Source organism: Orbicella faveolata, unplaced genomic scaffold, assembly GCF_042242905.1.
Source record: "Orbicella faveolata isolate gen_17 unplaced genomic scaffold, um_ofav_v1 contig_34, whole genome shotgun sequence".
Taxonomy (NCBI): Eukaryota; Metazoa; Cnidaria; class Anthozoa; order Scleractinia; family Merulinidae; genus Orbicella; species Orbicella faveolata.
The window spans coordinates 18,673,882-18,692,500 of record NW_028301563.1 but is presented as its reverse complement, the minus strand read 5'-3'; the positions used below and the strand labels follow the sequence as shown (position 1 = coordinate 18,692,500).

Sequence of the window (18,619 nt, the reverse complement as noted above, 5' to 3'; positions counted from 1 at the left end):
TACCCATTTATACTCCTGGGTGGAGAGAGGCACTGTGAGAGTTAAGTGTCTTGCCCAAGAACACAACTCAGTGTCCCTGGCCACGGCTTGAACCCGGATCACTCAATCCGGGGATAAGCGCACTAGCCATGAGGCCACCGCGCCTCCACAACCCAGCACTTGCTGTCGTTTTATTGATTATTTAAATCAATGGTAAGTAAGTGTGAGGGAGCGGTTTCCTCTCAATGACAGCAGCCCGGTCCAAATTAAGTACCATGACTCCAAGAAAAGCCTCTTGTGGCAATTGTCAACACCATGTTCAAGGATCTGGACATCTCGTGGGTGGATGTTGTGATCCATGGACTCACCATGCTGTTTAATTGCTGATTCACTGTTGCTCACGAGGCATGGATCATGTTTGGCCCCATGCAAGCTCCACGATTCGTTTCACGGCCCTGATTACATACTGTAATCATCAAGGGACCAGTTTTACATCAACTGTATTTTGCATATGTTTAGGTTTTTTTTCATCATCTCAGGTCAAAAGTTGTAATACATTGTAAGTCCATCAAAGACAAATTAATCAAGTGTTGTTGGAACAAAAACCTTGGATTTCCTGCACAAATTGCTGGGTCCTTGGAGCTGTATTATGACCTCAGGATTAGAGCTGTCTAGTAAATACAGTTGACTATAAAACTGTTCCCTTAATGATTACATGACTGTACATGCAATTGTGGTTGTCAAACTAATTACTCTTGAGATTCGCACATATTGTTACAACTAAACTGATTATTTCATTAACATTACAGTATGTAAACGTACACACCAAACAAACTCTTGAATCTGATCATATAGCATCGCATACTTCCCGCAAAAATCTTAACATAAGTTCTTATTAAAAGTCATTTGCCATGATAAAAATAATAATGAGGTATGGAATATATTCATGTGTACCTGACTGTATATTACATGTAATGTATTTCTTATGACAACCTTCTACTAATTTTAGTTTCATCACTGGAAGACATTTACGGTATATTATTTTATTCAAATATTGACACCATTCAAAATGTCTTGGAACCTTGGAAACTGAAATATCAGCTGAATTTATTTAGGGTTGAATTATTTATTGCTGCAGTCATGAATAAACCATCCAAGAGGAATAATTTATAAGATAATTTGGCAAAATTGTTACTCAAATTAATGGGCAGAATTTTGATACATTTGTTAGCACATCCTGAATTCGACAAATTTCATGTATCTGTCTGTCTCAGAGGCATGATTCATCTCAGACGGATTAAATAGTCTCCCATTGTCTACTACATGTACAAATTAAGCCATTATTGTTACCAGTCCCAAAATATTGTTTTTCCTTTGAACATTTATGCCCTTTCAGCAAATAAGCATTCTAAACAACTGGAGAAAAAAATTTTAAAAAAAAGAGAGAGAGAGAGAGTGAGAGAGAGATGAGATTGAATTATGTTATAGCGGGAATTATAACAAAACGATTTCCCATGCATGACTGGGCATTTTACCAAACATGACACAGCAAATGATACAAATATACAGGTATGAAATTATAACAGAGTGTAGTGACTCGGCAAAATTCGTCCAGTTTAATATCAAATCCAGCCAAACGATCGTTTCCACCAGATTCAATAGCACTGTAAAAACTTCTCCTTTTTTGTCACACTGAATAATATATCATGTAATCGATCTTTATATTTACTATTCAACTCGAAAGAATTGAGACTGATGTAAATACATCGATCTTCAACGTGATGGAGATCTGAGATGCCTGCTACAATGTAAAACCTTTTTTTCCTGTTCTCTGCTTTATAATAATTCCCACTGAAAATGGCTATTCTTCCACTAAGATTCCCTACCTCTGTTAGTACTTTATCCTAAATGAAGTATTTAAGTTCAACATTTCCCACTTAGCTTATGTAAGTTATGATAAACCTGTCACGGAGATGCATGTAAAGCGACAAAACATTTGCTTATTTTCAGTTGCATAATTCTCCATGAAATATTATACAGAGATTGTCAACATTCAACACCACTTTGAAAATAATCCACTACCATAGTAAGAGAAGGGAAGCTCTATGCTAATACCTAAAGAGCATTAGACAAATGATTAAACACATCAATTTAACCATTAGTTAAAGACTGTTCTGAATATCTTCACGTAGTTATGGCGAAGTTTAGGCAAAATCGATGTAAACCTACCTCGTCTCCCCACTTTAAGCAGTCGTTCTCGCGATCTTTCAGCTTGTTGTAGATGTGGAGGAACTGCAGTATACCGTGTTTCCGAACATGATCTGCGTACTGTTTTGTTTCAGACCATGGCAAGGGTGAACCAAGAGAGAGAAGGCCCATGTTTGATACTCAAGCTGCAACGATACAAGTGAATAAACTATAACAACAGCTTGGAATAGATAAGAAAAAGACCCTCTTTGCAGACAAATCTTTTAGCCAAAGCCACAAAGACTCACTCTTGTATCGAACTGCAAAAATCCTGTCGTTCGATTTTGTGGTAAAATGCCGGCCAACCGAATCAATGGTAATGAGCTTATATTCGGAGCAGACCTCGACTGTTTGTTTACACTTTGTACCTCGCAGGGCTGGGTCACGTTTACAACCTATCAGGGTTTACGAAACGGGTGGAGCCGCAAGAAAAAGTGGTGAATCCGAGATGAAATCATCAGAATTCAGTAGCGAATAAGAAGTAGGCTGTCGTGCACGACACTAAGAGGGGAACTAATATCAGCCCTTACATCATTATCTGCCAAGTAAAACTTACCTCAATATTCCAACGAAACGTAAACAATTCCTAGATATATTTTCGACTTCTTTATACTTTGTATTTTGAAGAAGAAAGCAAAAAAAGAAAGAACTTAGAACTTTTCTACTGATTCGACAACTAATCAATCTTCACATCTTGACAAAGCCGGCTGTGGAATGAGTGACCGAGCCTTTAGGTCATGCATTTAGAAAGGAGAGTAACGACACCTAAACGTCACGCAATATTTCTCGGTAATCGTGACTGGCGGGGAAATTACAGTATAAGTTAACGATAAGTTCATTATAAACAGCAAATTGATTTCGAACTTTTAATAAATTAAGCTAAATACTTCGCTTATCGCCATCTGAAGCATTTTTTTTTTTTTTTTTTTTTTTTTTTTTTATGATTCAATCCTACAGGAAGCAACTGATGCTTATTCATTGCACATCAGCGTGACAGGAGCGTGGTTATAAGTTTGTGGACACGTGGACACGAGCTAAGGATGGATCAGAGCGTAGCTAAAAGTTGTAGAACAGGAAAATATGCTTTAAAAAGTCACACAATAAAAACGGTTTGTTCACGCTTTGGTTAAAGGGCACACAAAAGCCCTGAACAAAAACGGCTTCCGTGTTCCATTCAGTTCATTACTTTCAGATGGAAACATTATAATGCGCAAAAGAAGAGCGTGACGCAACAACTTCTTGAAGGTCGCTTTCAAGTCTTTCCGAGTGGAATCCACTTGAATTCTAGAGTAACCTTTTTTTTTTTAAGTCTCAGCCGGCTTAAGATACCTCCTAGCTTGCATTGAATGTTTTTGCGAGCGAGCGTGCGCGCTTCACTGAATGACATTTTCCAACACTCAATTAGTAAACACCAGAAAAACTCAAGTGCGGGTGCCACCTGCTTCTTAGCAACCAACCCAGTAAATCACAGAGAAAACATTGAAGAAGCGTTATGCTATATGGCTATATGAAAACAACAAATGGCGGCGGAATATATTCAGAGGCGCGACTTGTTCCAGCTTTGGTTGTCTTATGGATAACCAACGCCATTTATATATACACGGAGAACAGCGCGAAAGCCCCATGCCAAGCTTCGTGTTGCTCTCTTTTTTTAAGGAGTGATGGCGTTTCTAATCGCTTAAGTTAGCATAGCAGCCAGTTGGGGGGAAAATCTTTCGCTCGGCGTGAGTCAGACAGTCGTTGAGCCGTGAAACGGTTTTGTGGTAATTCCGCTGACCCGTTTGTTTATTTCTCGAGAGCCAGACTGACCTGTGAACAAAATGGCTGCCTTCGAACAAATGCCCCGGAATATTAAAGGCCACTTGGTACACAATAAAATGTAAGCGTACAACTTAATCCGTCGATAACTCTGACAGCTTGTAATCGAAGCTCTACCGAAACATGTGCGAGTGTTTCACCATCGATCATTATTGGCCATTTTGGTCTCAAATGGGATATGGCTTTTGCACTCTAGTCTTTAATCGGGTATGTGTTTTATAAAAAAGCTTTTCCTGTAGACTTCCCAGAAAGGTCCACATCACATGCATCATCACCGACATGTAGTTTGTTATACTCGGGCGGTTTTGCTAGCCCGGCTGGGTTAAGTAGGCAAAACAATTCGCTGGTCAACGCACTCTCAAGTTCGCAGATGATGAAGACCGCAACTTTTCGCGTATTGTAGAATTTTTTGTCTCGCAACTAGCAGCCGGCCCTAATTTCATGACATTAAGGCTCATATGCATCAAATCCGATAAAAAGGACGGGTGTGCTCGTTGTACCTGCTACGGGGTTAAAAGCGGTTAGGGTACCCCTTAGGGTATTCAGCCTCGAAAGGTCCACAGTGGAAGCTTTTGTTGGGGGGGGGGGGGGGGGACCTTTAAGGAGACATAGCCGAAAAAAAATTATAACAGGAGATGCGTTGTTTTGAATTTGATACCTCCGGGGTGAAAAAAATTTCAAGATGCGCCTACAAAACAGGATCATAGTATTTACCTCTTAGAGGTTCTTTTCAAAATTTCCGACGAGCACCCCCATCCTTTCTGTACGGAAGTCCCCCTCCGGGCATCAAGAACATGTAGGTGACAGGCAACGTGCTGTAAAATGTGCCGTCAAAGGGAAGCGTTTTATAACTTAGTAATGAGGGAAAACTGCCCCGCATTGTGTAAAACCTGAAGATGGTGTCGAGCTACACACAAAATCAATAGAGAGTGGAGGAGAAAGGATATTTTGGAAGGCGTTTATCTGAAAAATTTCCAGGGGCCTGACATTGAACTCCAGACACACACCCCTGAAATGAAACGTCTTAAATGTTTCTGCAATTTCTAACTTCTTTAGTTTCCAACCGACCGGTGAAATCAAGTAGTAAATTATAGCAGATATATAAACAGAAAGATAATAATAATGATAATAATAATGATGATAATAATAATAATAATAATAATAATAATAAATAATAACAAATGTTTATTAGTGGCTTATAAAAAATTACAACTGTAAAAATTCTTAGGACAATATATATGTCAGGGAAATACTAACTTACAAACGAATTACAAATTACACTCATTCTTTACAACCCTTATAAATTTGTCTATTATCATTTGTCGAAAAAAATTTAAAAAAGAATAGTAATAATAATAATAATAATAATAATAATAATAATTAATAATTCCCTGCTTCTCAAACCACTTACTATTAAGTTTTTTTTTTTTTTTTTTTTACTATTTACTTATTCTTATTCATTTCCAATTCAGTGTGTCATGTTGTAATTCTACTTAGTTCTTCAAAACGGTTTCAAGACTTATCAAAAATTTACAAGAAACGTGCACTGGCTAGATAACGTTAAAACTTTCGAGCATTCGGCCAACAGACTACAACCTTCGATGGATAAAAATGCCGTGAAAAAATGACAACTCCAAATACACACAAAAATAAGTGGGACTATAAAAAGAATAATTATATTAAAATGGAAAAAAATATAAGTGATAAAAGAGAAGAAAGAAAGAAACTAAGAAACAAACAAATTAACAAACACACATAGAAAAAAAAACAAAAAAAACAAAAAAAAAACAGTTTCTTTCTTTCACGGTACCAGATTTTTTTTAAAAACCTTGAACTATAGTTCACGCTATAATAAGTATAATTAGGTATACATGCAAGGCGTACAATTGACCGAATTTTCCTGAGTAGTTAAGACACATCTTGCTGGATGCAACGATTGGGTGACCTTTTGTGGAATAGGTTCGAAACACCTCGACGGTTGTAAGAGAACCGTGACAAGCCTTAACTTATCAGCAACGGCCGGGGGCGGGGGGTGGGTTATAAGGTGCGGTTTCAATGCCCCAATGTATGGTTTAATAATTAGCCATTTTGTTTAGAAAAAAGAGTCGATTTTGGCCATTTTGGTTTCAAATAGGGTATGGCGTTTGCACTCTAGTCTTAAATTGTGTGAAGTTTTTCTTCCTAATTTTAAAAGGCATATAAACACTGCCCTAATTGGCCTCAACTAGGAAACTAGATTATAAGGCAGGTCTGAAAAGCCTTTTAAATTGTGGTTTAAGCCATTTTCGGTGGCAGAAAGGGGTTTATACTATTATCTTTTTAGTTAGAAAGGCATGATTCGACAGTTTGCCAGATATTTCCATCGAGTCGCAAGAGCGCTCGTAAGGAAGGATTAGAATTTCACAGGTCCGTCAAGGGAAGTTTAGCCCGATAGATCGGGTTAAACACATCGGGAAAACAATTTAGTTTATAATGCGAATTAAAATGCGGTCATAATGTCTTTCCTGGCTGAGGTAAGTGGGGTTTTATTGCGAGTTTATTCTCACAACATCAAAGACAGGAAGAGCAATCGATATTACCAGACTTAAAGTTAAAATCTTTTATTTTGATCAATAGCTAAATGAAGTAGATTAATAAATTTCGCAAGTTATCCTGCTATTCACGTTACGATCGAAGTTTCTCGAAAGTTCAGAATAATCCAGAAGAACTCAAGACGTTTGCATTTGGCCTCCGGACGTGACACTCGGTCACAAAATTGTTGAAATGATTGCTTCTATGACAAAGCTGACAATCCACCCCCAAGGGGAAGTGCGTAATGGAAATGAAACGGAAAGGAAGCAGCGCTGTTTCACACAACCGCCTCTTTATACCACTAACCAAAAAAAGCGACCAAAAGACAAAAATAAGCGGATACGGCGGATATCCACTTTTAATTTTATTTTTCTAGGAAGAAAAAACAAACAAACAAACAAGCAGACAGAAGCAAAACAACAACAACAAGAAAACAAACATAAAAAAAAAAAATAGAAACAGAAACAGAAAGCCCACAACTGAGGAAAAAACAAATGAGCCCTTAAATTATCAGGAAAGGGAAATATTATAGGCAGACGGTGTTAACGTTCCAGAAAGCCTACGTTTTTTCTCCGGGGGTTCTCTCAAGTAGCTTTACTCTTGTCCATAGGTATATCAGTTGTTGTTGCCGTCTGCCTAAAGAGGCTGCGAAATAATAAATTATGCAATTCTTCGGATTCGGGGGTGTACGTGTGCTGAACGAGGCATTTGATTTTATCTCCTTGAAAGAAACGCTGTTTTGGCTTGGAGCAAGGTAAGGGTTATGAAAACTCAATGTGCACAAGGTCACCCCAAAATCTTGAAGGCTGTCTTCCCGGATATGTTGTCTATCCTAAGTATGTGTTTATCACGCGTTTACCACGTACGTGACCTCATCTCACAACTAAATACGTCACGCATTACATAATGACAGGGGTAAAATCGGATAAAGGGGATTCAAAGCCGGTGGACAAGCATTCAGTCAGAGCAGTCTCAGTATTGAGCAGTAAACTGGAGACGTTGTTGATCAACTGTACGCTTCCAAGACCTTGACTTCGCCCAGCTTTTAGGGAACTGACATGGAAATTTCGCAGTTGAGAAATCGCTACTCTAGGTGGGAAGTTATGCTGGAGTATAGTATTGTGACTATTGTATTTGGGTGCTTCCTAGTGTTGACATGGTCTGTTAAACTTCTGCGAACAACACAAAATGGCTGGAATCTGGATTAACCAGGAAAGTTCAGCTGGGAGCGCAGAACTTTGGTCAGGATCAACGGTGCAAATAATGAAGAAAAGAAGATTTTGCTGTGTAATATTTTTGATTTAATTTTTAACTCGCGATTTTATTGTACGTATGTGCAGTGAGTTATTTGAGATGGATGTCCTTTAATCCAGTTACCGACAAAGACCCAAGATTGTGTGGACAGCTTTGATGGAAGACGACTTAGCATGCAAGGCCCAAGCTATGAAAAATGCTGAACTCTTTAGCTTACAAGAACTAGTCGACAAATACTTTATACAGTATGCAATTTATTTTCACGACCAAGATCACAGCTTTAAGGAACTCTAGAACCGATCGGTTCTTTGCCGGGATTTAAAGAGAACAACCGGAATCGTGTCAAAGAAGGCAAATAGCAGCTTTATTTATGAAGTCTTTTAAGACTGTACTTTTATAGCTAAATATTGTTTGCCGTAAAACGCAAAACCCGAAAGAGGAAATTTCTAATTTTATCGATGCGATCTCAAGGTGTAAGATTCTTTTTGCGTTTTCATAACGCAACGGTGATACTCCTCTGCAGATGACAAATGCGACGTATACATTTGCAGATGAAGGCAACAAGGCCGGACATTGAATTGGTGTAAGTTATTTCCTTTTTTGTTTTTTGACAAAGAATTTTTTTTTCTGCCCGTTAATTAACGAAGAATAGCCTAGTTTGAAGACTTGAATTGTTTACCGGTTATTATTTTCTGATAATGAAAGAAGGCCCCGGAAAAGAAGATAACGTGAAAAAGCGTGAAATATGATGACCTTTAATTTATGAACTGTATTTAACCGAAGTCTTTGTATGCTGAAATAAATGTCATTCTTCGGATGAATCTCTTTTAATCAGTATAACCACGTATAGCGCACGCTCTTAAAAGGTCTGAGGAAAAAAAACATCTGTGTCGTGGCCACAAGGGGGAACATGGTCAACAGGTCTCTTCACATGCACGTGCCTGAAATTCGATACCAAAAATTTCCCTCCTTGAACAGTTTCTTGGTGTCGATCTGTTTATACAGATAGGTGGGCGTGACGAAAATAGTTAAGCGGAAATGACAGCATAAAAAGAATATCTGTAATCAACTGGGCTTCTACAGGCCGAGGAGTAGGAGGTAGTAGGACGTGGGGGCAAAAGCATTTGGCTCGTGCAAGAAACTATGATCATAATCACTTAGCTCGTGCTAGGAGGCCACGCACAAACAGTTTTCCCGGCCTTCCACTTACACGTCTGCCATAATGGTAGGTAGAACGCTGGGGACTACGTGCAATGGTCTAACAGATGTACCAAAGAGTCATCGATAACAGAAGGCGTCCAGTATTACATGTATGTGTCATGTATGTTTCTTCTCATGAGGAGGATCAGAAACGCAAGCTCTGCTGTGTGGACAGAAACCTACTGAAATGAAAAGCGACCGAAGAACTTGTGATTTCTGTTTGTGGTGTAGACGGTGGCCCAGGGACGGATCATGAGCTGATTGTTCAAGGGAGGGGGGAGGGGCGGGGGGGTAGGTAACTGCTACCTTGGGATTGCAGAGACAATGAAGCATGCAAGGTCTCGTTACTCTTGCTCACGGGTGTAACTGTTAGAGATTAACGTATTTCTATCGCTCCTTCTTCTTCTTCTCCTTTTTTTTTTTTTTTTTTCACCTAGAGAGTTTTCTTTATTTCTAATTCTGCCATAAGACAATTTTTCAGTCCTAAATCCCTCCCTGTGTCACCATAATAGGGGCCAGTAACTAGAAGAACTGTTTTAAAAATGCAATTCAGGATCCCGATTGAACTCGGTCCGGCAAATTTGCTAGCCGCTCCGGCTAGCTGGTACGTGCTATTGACTAAAGCGAGAGTCGTTAATATGTTTCATCTGATCGATATATTGGCTAAAAGTGGGCTTCTCCACCAAGAATGGGAATTCGGTGTCTTATCTTAGAATTTAACTGATTGCTGGCGTGATCTTAAGGTGATTAGACTGATTAGAAGATCAAAGGTGCTGCGTGTAAAGCTGCAAACATTTACACAAATCTGACTATGGACCAAATTTTACCAGAACAGAACAGTGGCAAGTGATGGGCTCCTGACAGTGGCACTGAACATAAAGCACTTCAAGACTGGCATTTCAGCGACTTTACTCGTTAAAATTGTCAAAGTCAGTTTCCTCCTGAAAGATATCATCCACTGTTACTCAGTTTGAGCACACCTGACAGGTCATGGCCACCTACCACGGGTAAAAGATTGCCTCAGGGACTTTGGCGTTGCAGTCATTATGATAGGTCTACGAACCGCAAATGGATTTCCGGCCGGCTGTCGAAAACATAACTACAGTCCAACTGAAAACTATCTGCGTCTGTAGGCTTCTTTGTCTCCTATGACGAGTCTCAGCAACGTGAGAGTAGATAATTACTTCTTCCGCCATCCCACCTTGCAGTGCTTTGATTTTTTTTTTTTTTTTTTTCGGCTATCGGCGTTAAGTGGAAAGTTTGGCCAATACTACTCAACGCAGGGGGACAGCTATTCAGCTAATTTAGGGTCATTCAGGGTCTTCCCTAATTTTCATATTCCCAAGGATAAATGTGAATTACAGTCATCAAATTTAATTTTCAGAAAAAGATGTGAAATTTAGAATTTGTTGGTCATTATTATCATTTAAATTGGTTTATTCTCTTTACTTGATAGCTCCTTTCCGCTTTCACAAGTTTCGGCGTTTTGGGCTTTCCACACCAAGATAAGTATAAAGCAAATTCATAGCAAGGTCCTTGACATTAAAGCAGATTGTATCAGCCGCGGGACGCTGTCCCCACCACGCACATTCCTCCTTAGATGGGCATCGTCAGTACCATTGCCGAGGAACATTTATTGAAACGGCTTAGAAACAGACGGACCCGGCTAACCTGTTTACATCTTTGTTGCCACCAATTCATGTAAAAACACACTTGATCTGAATTGGGTAGCAACAAGGATGTAAACACGTTAACCGAATATCACTTAGTACCCACTAGCCTGGGTAAGTCACTGCCTGGGTATAGCGTGGTTTGTTTTGTTAAAACTAATCCCTCCGGCCTTTGAACAACAAGGAGCTGGCAACATATGACCTACTTGCCCTGTCTGGTTGAGAAACAAATTACTCCGAGTATCAAAGTTTTACTATCCCGAAAGTAAAATGTTATTTTAAGGCAAAATCGCCCTGACATAGAATTTCATTTCCCCGCATGCTGGGTTATACCGCCAGTAAAAGAAAACTGTATTTCTAAACCTTGAAACTATAGAAGAATCTACTCGGCAGAGTGGTCATCACGTTTGGGGTCGAAACAATTCCGTTTGTGAGTGTCATGTTGTTATTTGCTGCTTGTTTAGGTTTATGGCAATTGAGAAGTGAAAATATAAGTTCGAAATATTGGTCAGGCACAGGAGGTTGCAGAGGTACAACCGGCGCAAGGTCCCATTTAAGTGATATTAGAACTGCCAAAGGTAAATTGCACACAAGGTTTTTTCCACTATGGGTTGTTTTTATTACGACGTCACATCCATGAGAGACAGTTTTTAAAGTTATTTTATCAAGATATCTTTAGCACGAAACAGTGTTCTACAGTTTGAGAAACAGACTTATACAACTACACATAAATGAAACAAACTGGGAGGTCACAATCGAGACAAAATGAATTAGGAAAATGAAACAATTTTGTATTATGATTTTGTAATGGATTCTAAATAGTACCCATCTTCCGCCTTTGCTACAATGTACCACAAGTCCCGTCGTTGAAAGTTGATGATCTAATAAGTTCAATTCTGCACATAACTACTTCTACATCTCATCTGGAAGAAGTAAACTTTCTTTAGACAAGTCCGGTTAATATGACTCGAGAAGTGGCCCCGTCAGCCAAAGAATTGGAGCATTCGATCTTAGATCTTGAATCTCGACAATGTTTGTCTGCCACCTTGCAGTGCTAACTCAGTCAAGTACACTAGTTGTTTAGTGTAGGCAGCATTTTTCCTTGCCTCAGTCCAAGGAGAAGACACCAGACTATCTCTAATCGGTCAACTGAAGGTCAAAGCAAGTGTATTGCAGATCGGCAAGAATTTTCTGAGGATAAGGAAAGACGGCCATGAGTTTGAAGCCGTATTTCTTGTACAGCCGAATAGCTGGTGTCTGTGCACTGGTGGTAGTCAACTCAAGCTTCTCGAATTGCTGATCCTTGGCGTGTTTGAGCAGTTCGTCAATCAGTTTCCTGGCGATTCCCATTCGTCTGCAGACTGGCGATACAGACATCCTCTGAAGCTCAGCGACCCCTGGCTTGTGGCGTTCATTATAAATGAGTCCCACCATGCCCACAACTTTACCATTCCACTCCGCTACCCACATGTGAGAGCCATCATTGGACATGTAACTCTTCTCAATGTTCATTAAGTCCGTTGCTAAGCAGTTGTTGATGAACTTCCAGCACTCCAGGTAAACATCGACATACAGAAGAGACAGCAGAACGGCGCAAGCAAAAATGTACAGAGGAACAATCCACAAGTTGTATTTGAAAGCAGCAAGGAAAACAAACACGTTCAACACTGCAAGGATCCAACAGTATCTAGGGAAGACTAGACGAGTCACAAGGCTGATGAGCTGCTCCATTCCTTGTGTAAATATTTCTCTGCAATCTTCATAATCGGAGCTTTCGTACGAGCGTATTTTTACCTCGCTGGAACTGGCTGCTGTTGAGAAAGTACTCCCTTGAAGAAGAATTTCTTTGGTGGATTTTGTCATCTGTGAGAAACAAAGAAACGAAAACGTTTTGAATTAGGTGTGGCAATCCTGTTGTGTGCTTTTTTCCTGTCTTGTTCCCCCGGCCTTCACACCTAATAAAGTCTAATCTCATGTGTGGGCCCGCACCGGCACCTTGTTTAGATCTGCGTCCCTTTGCGGCTAAACTCTGAGATTAACTCCTGGAATTTCCTTTCTTATCTGACTTAACAGTAAATTGTCGGATTAGTTCACCTGGCTTCCTACGCAGTTCTGTCTCCTATATATTGTGCACTGATTTGCTGATATGATGTAACCATATATATTCTTCTGTGTCTATGTGATGTTTTTGGGAGGGAACGACATGAACTCTGCCTTTCAGCCTCTTTCGGAAGAAATTCCCAGTTTTAGATATACGTTTGTCTTGGAAAGTAAATTCAATTTTTGCAGATAGATGCTAGCGGACGAAGTATTCCTCTTTGCATTGTTTTATTCACTGCACAATGCTCTAGGACGGCTGTTAACAAGGCTGTGAACTTCACCAAAAGTTTCATTTTCGTTCTGAAGATTCTTCTCACTGGATTGTCAGAAGTGATCTCATTTTTAAGGGACTCATTTCATGGCTGCTTGAACGTAACAAGGTTCCAATATAGATCCACAACAACAAAAAAAAGAAATATGTAATACCGGCTAACTCGCACTTCTAGTCTAGCATTTTTTGTTGCGATCACAGCAAGTTAACGCTAGTTTTTTTCAAAGTAAGACGCGGTCAAAGAGAATCTTCGGACTCCTCGAAGCAATTCTAGTTTCCACAAATGAAGACGAAAGAAAACATTATCGAGTTATGCTTGAAGGCGAGGGTGATTGAAATAAATAAATCACATCTGAAGCTTGTGGACAGCTTTTTTTTCGTTGGTTCCGTATACTACGATGTAGTTCTCTTGATATATGAAAGAATTTCCACAAGTTCGGATTATTGAGAAAAAAGTCGAGGGTCTTCGTACACGGAGTTTGTTTGTCAGTGTGCTTCAGTTCCATGACATTTCTCGTTCTGAATTCGCGGGTACGTGCCTGGTGTGAACTGAGGATTTGTAGATGGCCTGGAAAATGTAGAATGACTGAATTCATGCAGCATAACGATTTGTATGAAGGTTGAGTTTTGTAAAGCTGGCTTGTTCTGAATAACCTGGTTTGAATTCTTGGTGTTCGCGAAACTATAAAAATAGGAATGCTGAGACGGTATACAACCATGTTCGCGATCGATATTCCCTTTTTGTTTTGTTTTCATTTAGTCTCTCTCTCTTGACTTACTATTTGATCACGTTGCTTCTTTGAAAAGGAAATAGTTATGGGAATGTGTGATGTATTTACCTTCGTGTTGTGATCTGCCTTGATTCCAAAATTTTACGAGCGCTTGTGTCTGGTCTGGCTCTGTTCCCTGCAAATGAGTGAAAAGGAAATTAGTAACTTCTCTGTGTTTAAATTGTCAGCAAAAGAACAGTCTTTCCAGAGGTATGTACTGACAAACTCGAACCTTTTTCCGCTTTGTTCCGAAACAAACTCGGAGTTTGCACCAGAAAGTAAATGTGAGCGTGGCAGCTATGGTGCAAAAAAGACAGAGCTCTGTTCCTGCCATCCCAATTATAGCACTGGAATACGTGATGTCGATGTAAGCTCTGTTTACAAATGTTTACGAACCTACGTGCTGGTATTGTGAGTACGATCGGGTTGTGATTGGCTCCGGGTCTCACTATGAAACACAATGACGTAAAATTGCGCCTTTCGACCAATCACAGCGCCTTGTAGATTTCAGACGTGATGTTGATTTCGAAATATAGACCGACGATTGTTTTAGTGTCGCGTGCTACCATGTAACGTGTTTAGTTGTTTTCTTCGACGTAAGAGATCACGATTATTATATCATTCTAGAACCCCAACAATATCACGCGTCTTTGTAAGAATTCCGCTCCTTCATTATGAACAAACCTTGTTAAATTGGCTATTTCCCTGGACTGTGACGTGTAGGTATTACTTAAAAGGTTGCCGCAACGAGATTTTCAGACTGTTTCGTCATTCGCACCTGTGCACGTACTAAAGCGTTAGTGAGCTCAACAACATCACTGTTTGAGAAACGCTTAGAAGCGCCTTTTTACGGCCGAGTCACTCTATGTGGATGACCATGCAGACAGCTGAAACTAAATGTCCAATAGCACGAGTTTAGGGGTCGTAAAAGTACAGTGTATACAAAATGAATACAACGAGATTTGTGACAAACCTGCCACTCATATCATGTTGCACTATTTATAGCTTTCCGCCGGGTAAGTACGATACAAGTAGTTGAAAAAAATATCGCCCGACTGTCTACGCAGTCGACAGAATCGAACAATTAAAGTTCATTTGATTTGCTTGTTTTTGTTATAAATATATAGAGAGACGACCAGGACATGTTACACTGTGTGACGTAATTCTAGACAAGTACTGCTGTCACGTTCGATCGAAGGTCGCTTTTATGTTCACGTGAAAACAACATCCCATGTAACTCAATCTGGCTATTACCATAGTGTATCATCTTCTGAACCATCTCCAGAACATCGGACTTTGTAACTCAACATCCAATTTTAGCTACCCTGAGTGGACTGTTGTCTCTAGTGTAAAGACTACATCACACAAAGATGGAAAAACATGTCTAGATTTACTCGGTGAGAGACGACGAGGGGAACCTCCGCTCGCAACCGTCCGATTTCCTATCGTGCATGCGCTAACTTCACTTGACTCGAAGACACCAACAACAGTTCTTTTCAGAACTACCGTTACCCTCACCCGGACGATCACATAAGACGAACTACGTCGCAATGTCGGAAATGTCGCGCTTTGTCATGCGAAACGTTTACACGCAATCGAGTATTTAGTTATTTTGGTCTATTTTCAGTGGAATTGAATTACGACTTTTCTACCGTTTATTTCTTAGAGAAACTACATAAAATTCGCAAAGTTTTACGAAGTAACGAGCGACAAAAGAAGTATGCAGGCGAATTAAACCAAAATAGACCAATTTTGATTCATTGAAATTCAGCCTAAAACATATAGACATCAGCGCGATCGAGGCTCTGGGGAATAAACCTCATAGACTCTGTAGTTATTCCCCAGGGCCTCTCGCTGAGGTCTATTGTTTAAGGCTGAATTTTAATACATCGAAATTGGTCTATTGGCTTCATTCAAGACCACCCTGTCGAGCGCTGGTCTCTCAAACTGCAAGCTAGCTGCAGATAACAAAGTGTTTTGGGGATATATAGAACTATCAACCCTTACAGTCCTTACGTCATGTTCATTGACCATGTTGACTAGGTCTGTGCAAACAGCAAAAGACCAAAGATTGTCAGTTATAAACAATTTGCATAAATGGCGTCTCAGTTTGAATGACAAAACTTTATACATCGCAAGCCTCGTGTTAATGTTTCCAGACAATGGATTTTCCACATAAATGTGACGCTTAGGATGTATAAATATTGTTACTCAAATATCGGCGTCATTTATGCAAAGTGTCGACTATTCATCGGACAAAAACTTTGAATTTGATGAGTACTTGACGAGCTCATGTCAGCGCAGTGTTGTAAATTGTAATTTGTAGCCAATCACAGGTCAGCATATACTATCTCGATCTGAAGTCTCGCAAACGGACAGCGTTTTGAAATCTATCTATCATGCGTAAGTTTTAAACCGGTTAAAACTAGTAGTAATCATAGATTAAACAGTGCGTTCGAGCACTGGTAGGTAAAGTAAAAATTCTCGGAACAACATGTTGTGCCTGAGCTGTTTGGTAGACGTGAAATTGGCAAAAGCACAAACATACAAGAAGGTTTGTTCTCATTTGTACATGTATTACGTAATATTAGTTACGACCGGTCAGTATAAAACATAGACTGTAGTCGGTAGGCCGCATTTAGTCCGCAGTCCGTGTTTTTTATATGAGTCCATATTTTATACCCAGTCCGTAATGCTTAATCTACGTTTTATACCTCAGTCAGTGTTTTATACCAAAATGTAAAAGTAAAAAAAGTACAGGCAAAGACAAACTAAGAAAAAGACAGAAAAATAAGAGCAATAGAAAGAGAAAAACTAACTCCGTGTGGCTTTGTTTGATCTTACCGAAGGGCGCTGGTAGTGTAAACCGCGCACGCGCTGATAGGGTAACTTTCAATAGATATCGGGCGCACTTCCGGTTTCTTTAAATGTTAAAGGAAACGCGGTTTTTCCTTAAATCCAGCCTTTTTCGACGAATTTCGATTAAAGCCAATGTTGGAAACATAGCTATGCATTCCTTTTTCGAAATCATACTTTTTTTTCGGAAAATTACGAATTTTTCAATATTTTGAAATGCTCTCAAAATCTGACCTTTTAGAAATGAAACAAAATCGATGCATAGCGTAATGAGGATTTAAATTAAAATATTAAATCAATGAAAAAAATCCCGATAACGTAATTTGCCTGGGAGCCTTTGCATTTTTTCTGTATTAGTCACATGACCATAGGCGTGGCCTGATGACGTCATCACAAGTGTTACTGAACATGAAAAAGTTAAAACACATGAAATAACTCTGAACTAACTAAAAATGATGAGGTTATATGAGAATAAATTTTCCTTAGCAACGGCTCGAAAAGATCGGTTAATGGGCCCTTAACGAACACGACTTGAATCGCCTTGGCTTTCGGGAAACAGCTATTGAGCATTTTCAATTCCGAAATAATGAAACGGAGGACATGTTGGCGTACCAAAGTAATCCTGTGGGAGTTGAACTCTTTTCCCATGTAAACACTTTCGTTGGGTTTATGTTACATATTTTGCGCACAGAAATGTAGGCTAGCGAAGTGCGGAAAAGTACACATTTCAAAAGCAGCGTTGGTTTTGGTCGAAGAGAAGAGGGTACGCAGCAAGCAGCCAAACTACAGCTTTCTGTTCGTACGAACAGTCGTACAGACATGTCTGAAGGGTTGTTTATGTTTATTTTATTTTGTTTTGCATTTTATTATTTTTTATTGATTTGAAGTTACTTACAATTTTTTATAAACACGCATAATTCATAAACAAACAGAAACGGTACATCGTACATTTACATACACAGACCCCAGTTCCTCTTAACTCTCGTCTACTTTTAGATATGATACTAGTACAGTGCAGCAACAACACGAGATTCTATATCAGTCTAATTGTTTTTGTACTCGCCCCATTTCATATTGCGAGCTTTTAATTTATTATTTGATTTTGCGATCATTGTCTCAAACTGGTGAATCATTTTAATTTTGGAATTAAATACTTTAATTGAAGGGAGAGATTTGTTCCGTCTACAAGAATATAAAAATGTCATTAACACTAACTTCAAACTTTAAATAAACAACTCATCCGCACGTGACGGTCCACAGTAAGCTGTCTCAACACTCGAAAGTCCGTAATATTGCACGACACTCGAAAGAAAGCACATGGACGAACATGGAGATGACGTCAGTCCCCCCTGAATATGTTTTGGGGGGTGGGGGGGAGGGAGTGGGGGGTGCAAATTGGTTTTCAGAGAAAGATACATACAGGAAAACTCGATTTTCCTCCATTACCCGATTAGAACTGCGTTCTGTCGAACGCAGCCACTTGTCAAAAACCAGTATTTTATAATTTTACTCGTTCCTGGTTGGGGACAGAGGCTAATCAAACTTATCTTCTCTCAACGAACAGAAAGAGAAGGGAATCTTTGTAAATCAGGTATCTTTGAAACATAGTTGTCCATCGACGGTTGAAACTGGAAGCTTTGCGGGTAAGCGCTGACGTACCGTTATTAGCTGCGTAAGCAAAATTGACCCCTTTCCTCTTACTCTTGGGGATACGGTGTGGTACATGCAGAAATCCCTCCCGGTCAAATCTTTACTGCTGCGAGCGAACGCAAATCAAGCGAGCGTGCCAACGTAACTGTGAGTGTGAGCAAACGAGAGACTGCCCCTACACGATCGAAGTCGTTTCGCGTGCACGATCTGAGTCAATTCGCCTACATTACAAT

The 18,619-nt window shown here is 39.6% G+C and overlaps 2 protein-coding genes and 1 long non-coding RNA gene across 5 annotated transcripts in view; all 3 read right to left on the bottom strand.

Annotated features, from left to right (window-relative positions):
* Window positions 1–2,950, bottom strand: part of LOC110053190 (glutamate--cysteine ligase catalytic subunit-like) — a 17,051-nt gene extending 14,101 nt beyond the window's left edge. The window contains exons 1-2 of one of the 3 annotated variants that reach the window (XM_020759394.2): window positions 2,783–2,950; window positions 2,209–2,372 (exon numbers count right to left, since the gene is read on the bottom strand). In XM_020759394.2, the coding sequence (XP_020615053.2) occupies window positions 2,209–2,358 (150 nt within the window). In that variant the 5' untranslated portion in view covers window positions 2,359–2,372; window positions 2,783–2,950. Of the gene's footprint in view, window positions 1–2,208; window positions 2,396–2,474; window positions 2,681–2,782 lie in introns of those variants that run through there. The other 2 variants (XM_020759395.2, XM_020759393.2) reach the window with 2 other exon arrangements.
* The window catches only part of LOC149105128 (uncharacterized), an 88,294-nt gene that overhangs the window by 38,955 nt on the left and 30,720 nt on the right, over window positions 1–18,619 (bottom strand). The window lies entirely within an intron of this gene.
* On the bottom strand, window positions 11,335–14,204 carry LOC110053192 (putative N-acetyltransferase camello). Its single transcript, XM_020759396.2, has 3 exons — window positions 14,113–14,204; window positions 13,950–14,016; window positions 11,335–12,602 (listed from the first exon to the last, which is right to left on the bottom strand). The coding sequence occupies exon 3, from the start codon at window positions 12,600–12,602 to the stop codon at window positions 11,877–11,879; it is 726 nt and encodes a 241-aa protein (XP_020615055.1). The 5' UTR covers window positions 13,950–14,016; window positions 14,113–14,204; the 3' UTR covers window positions 11,335–11,876.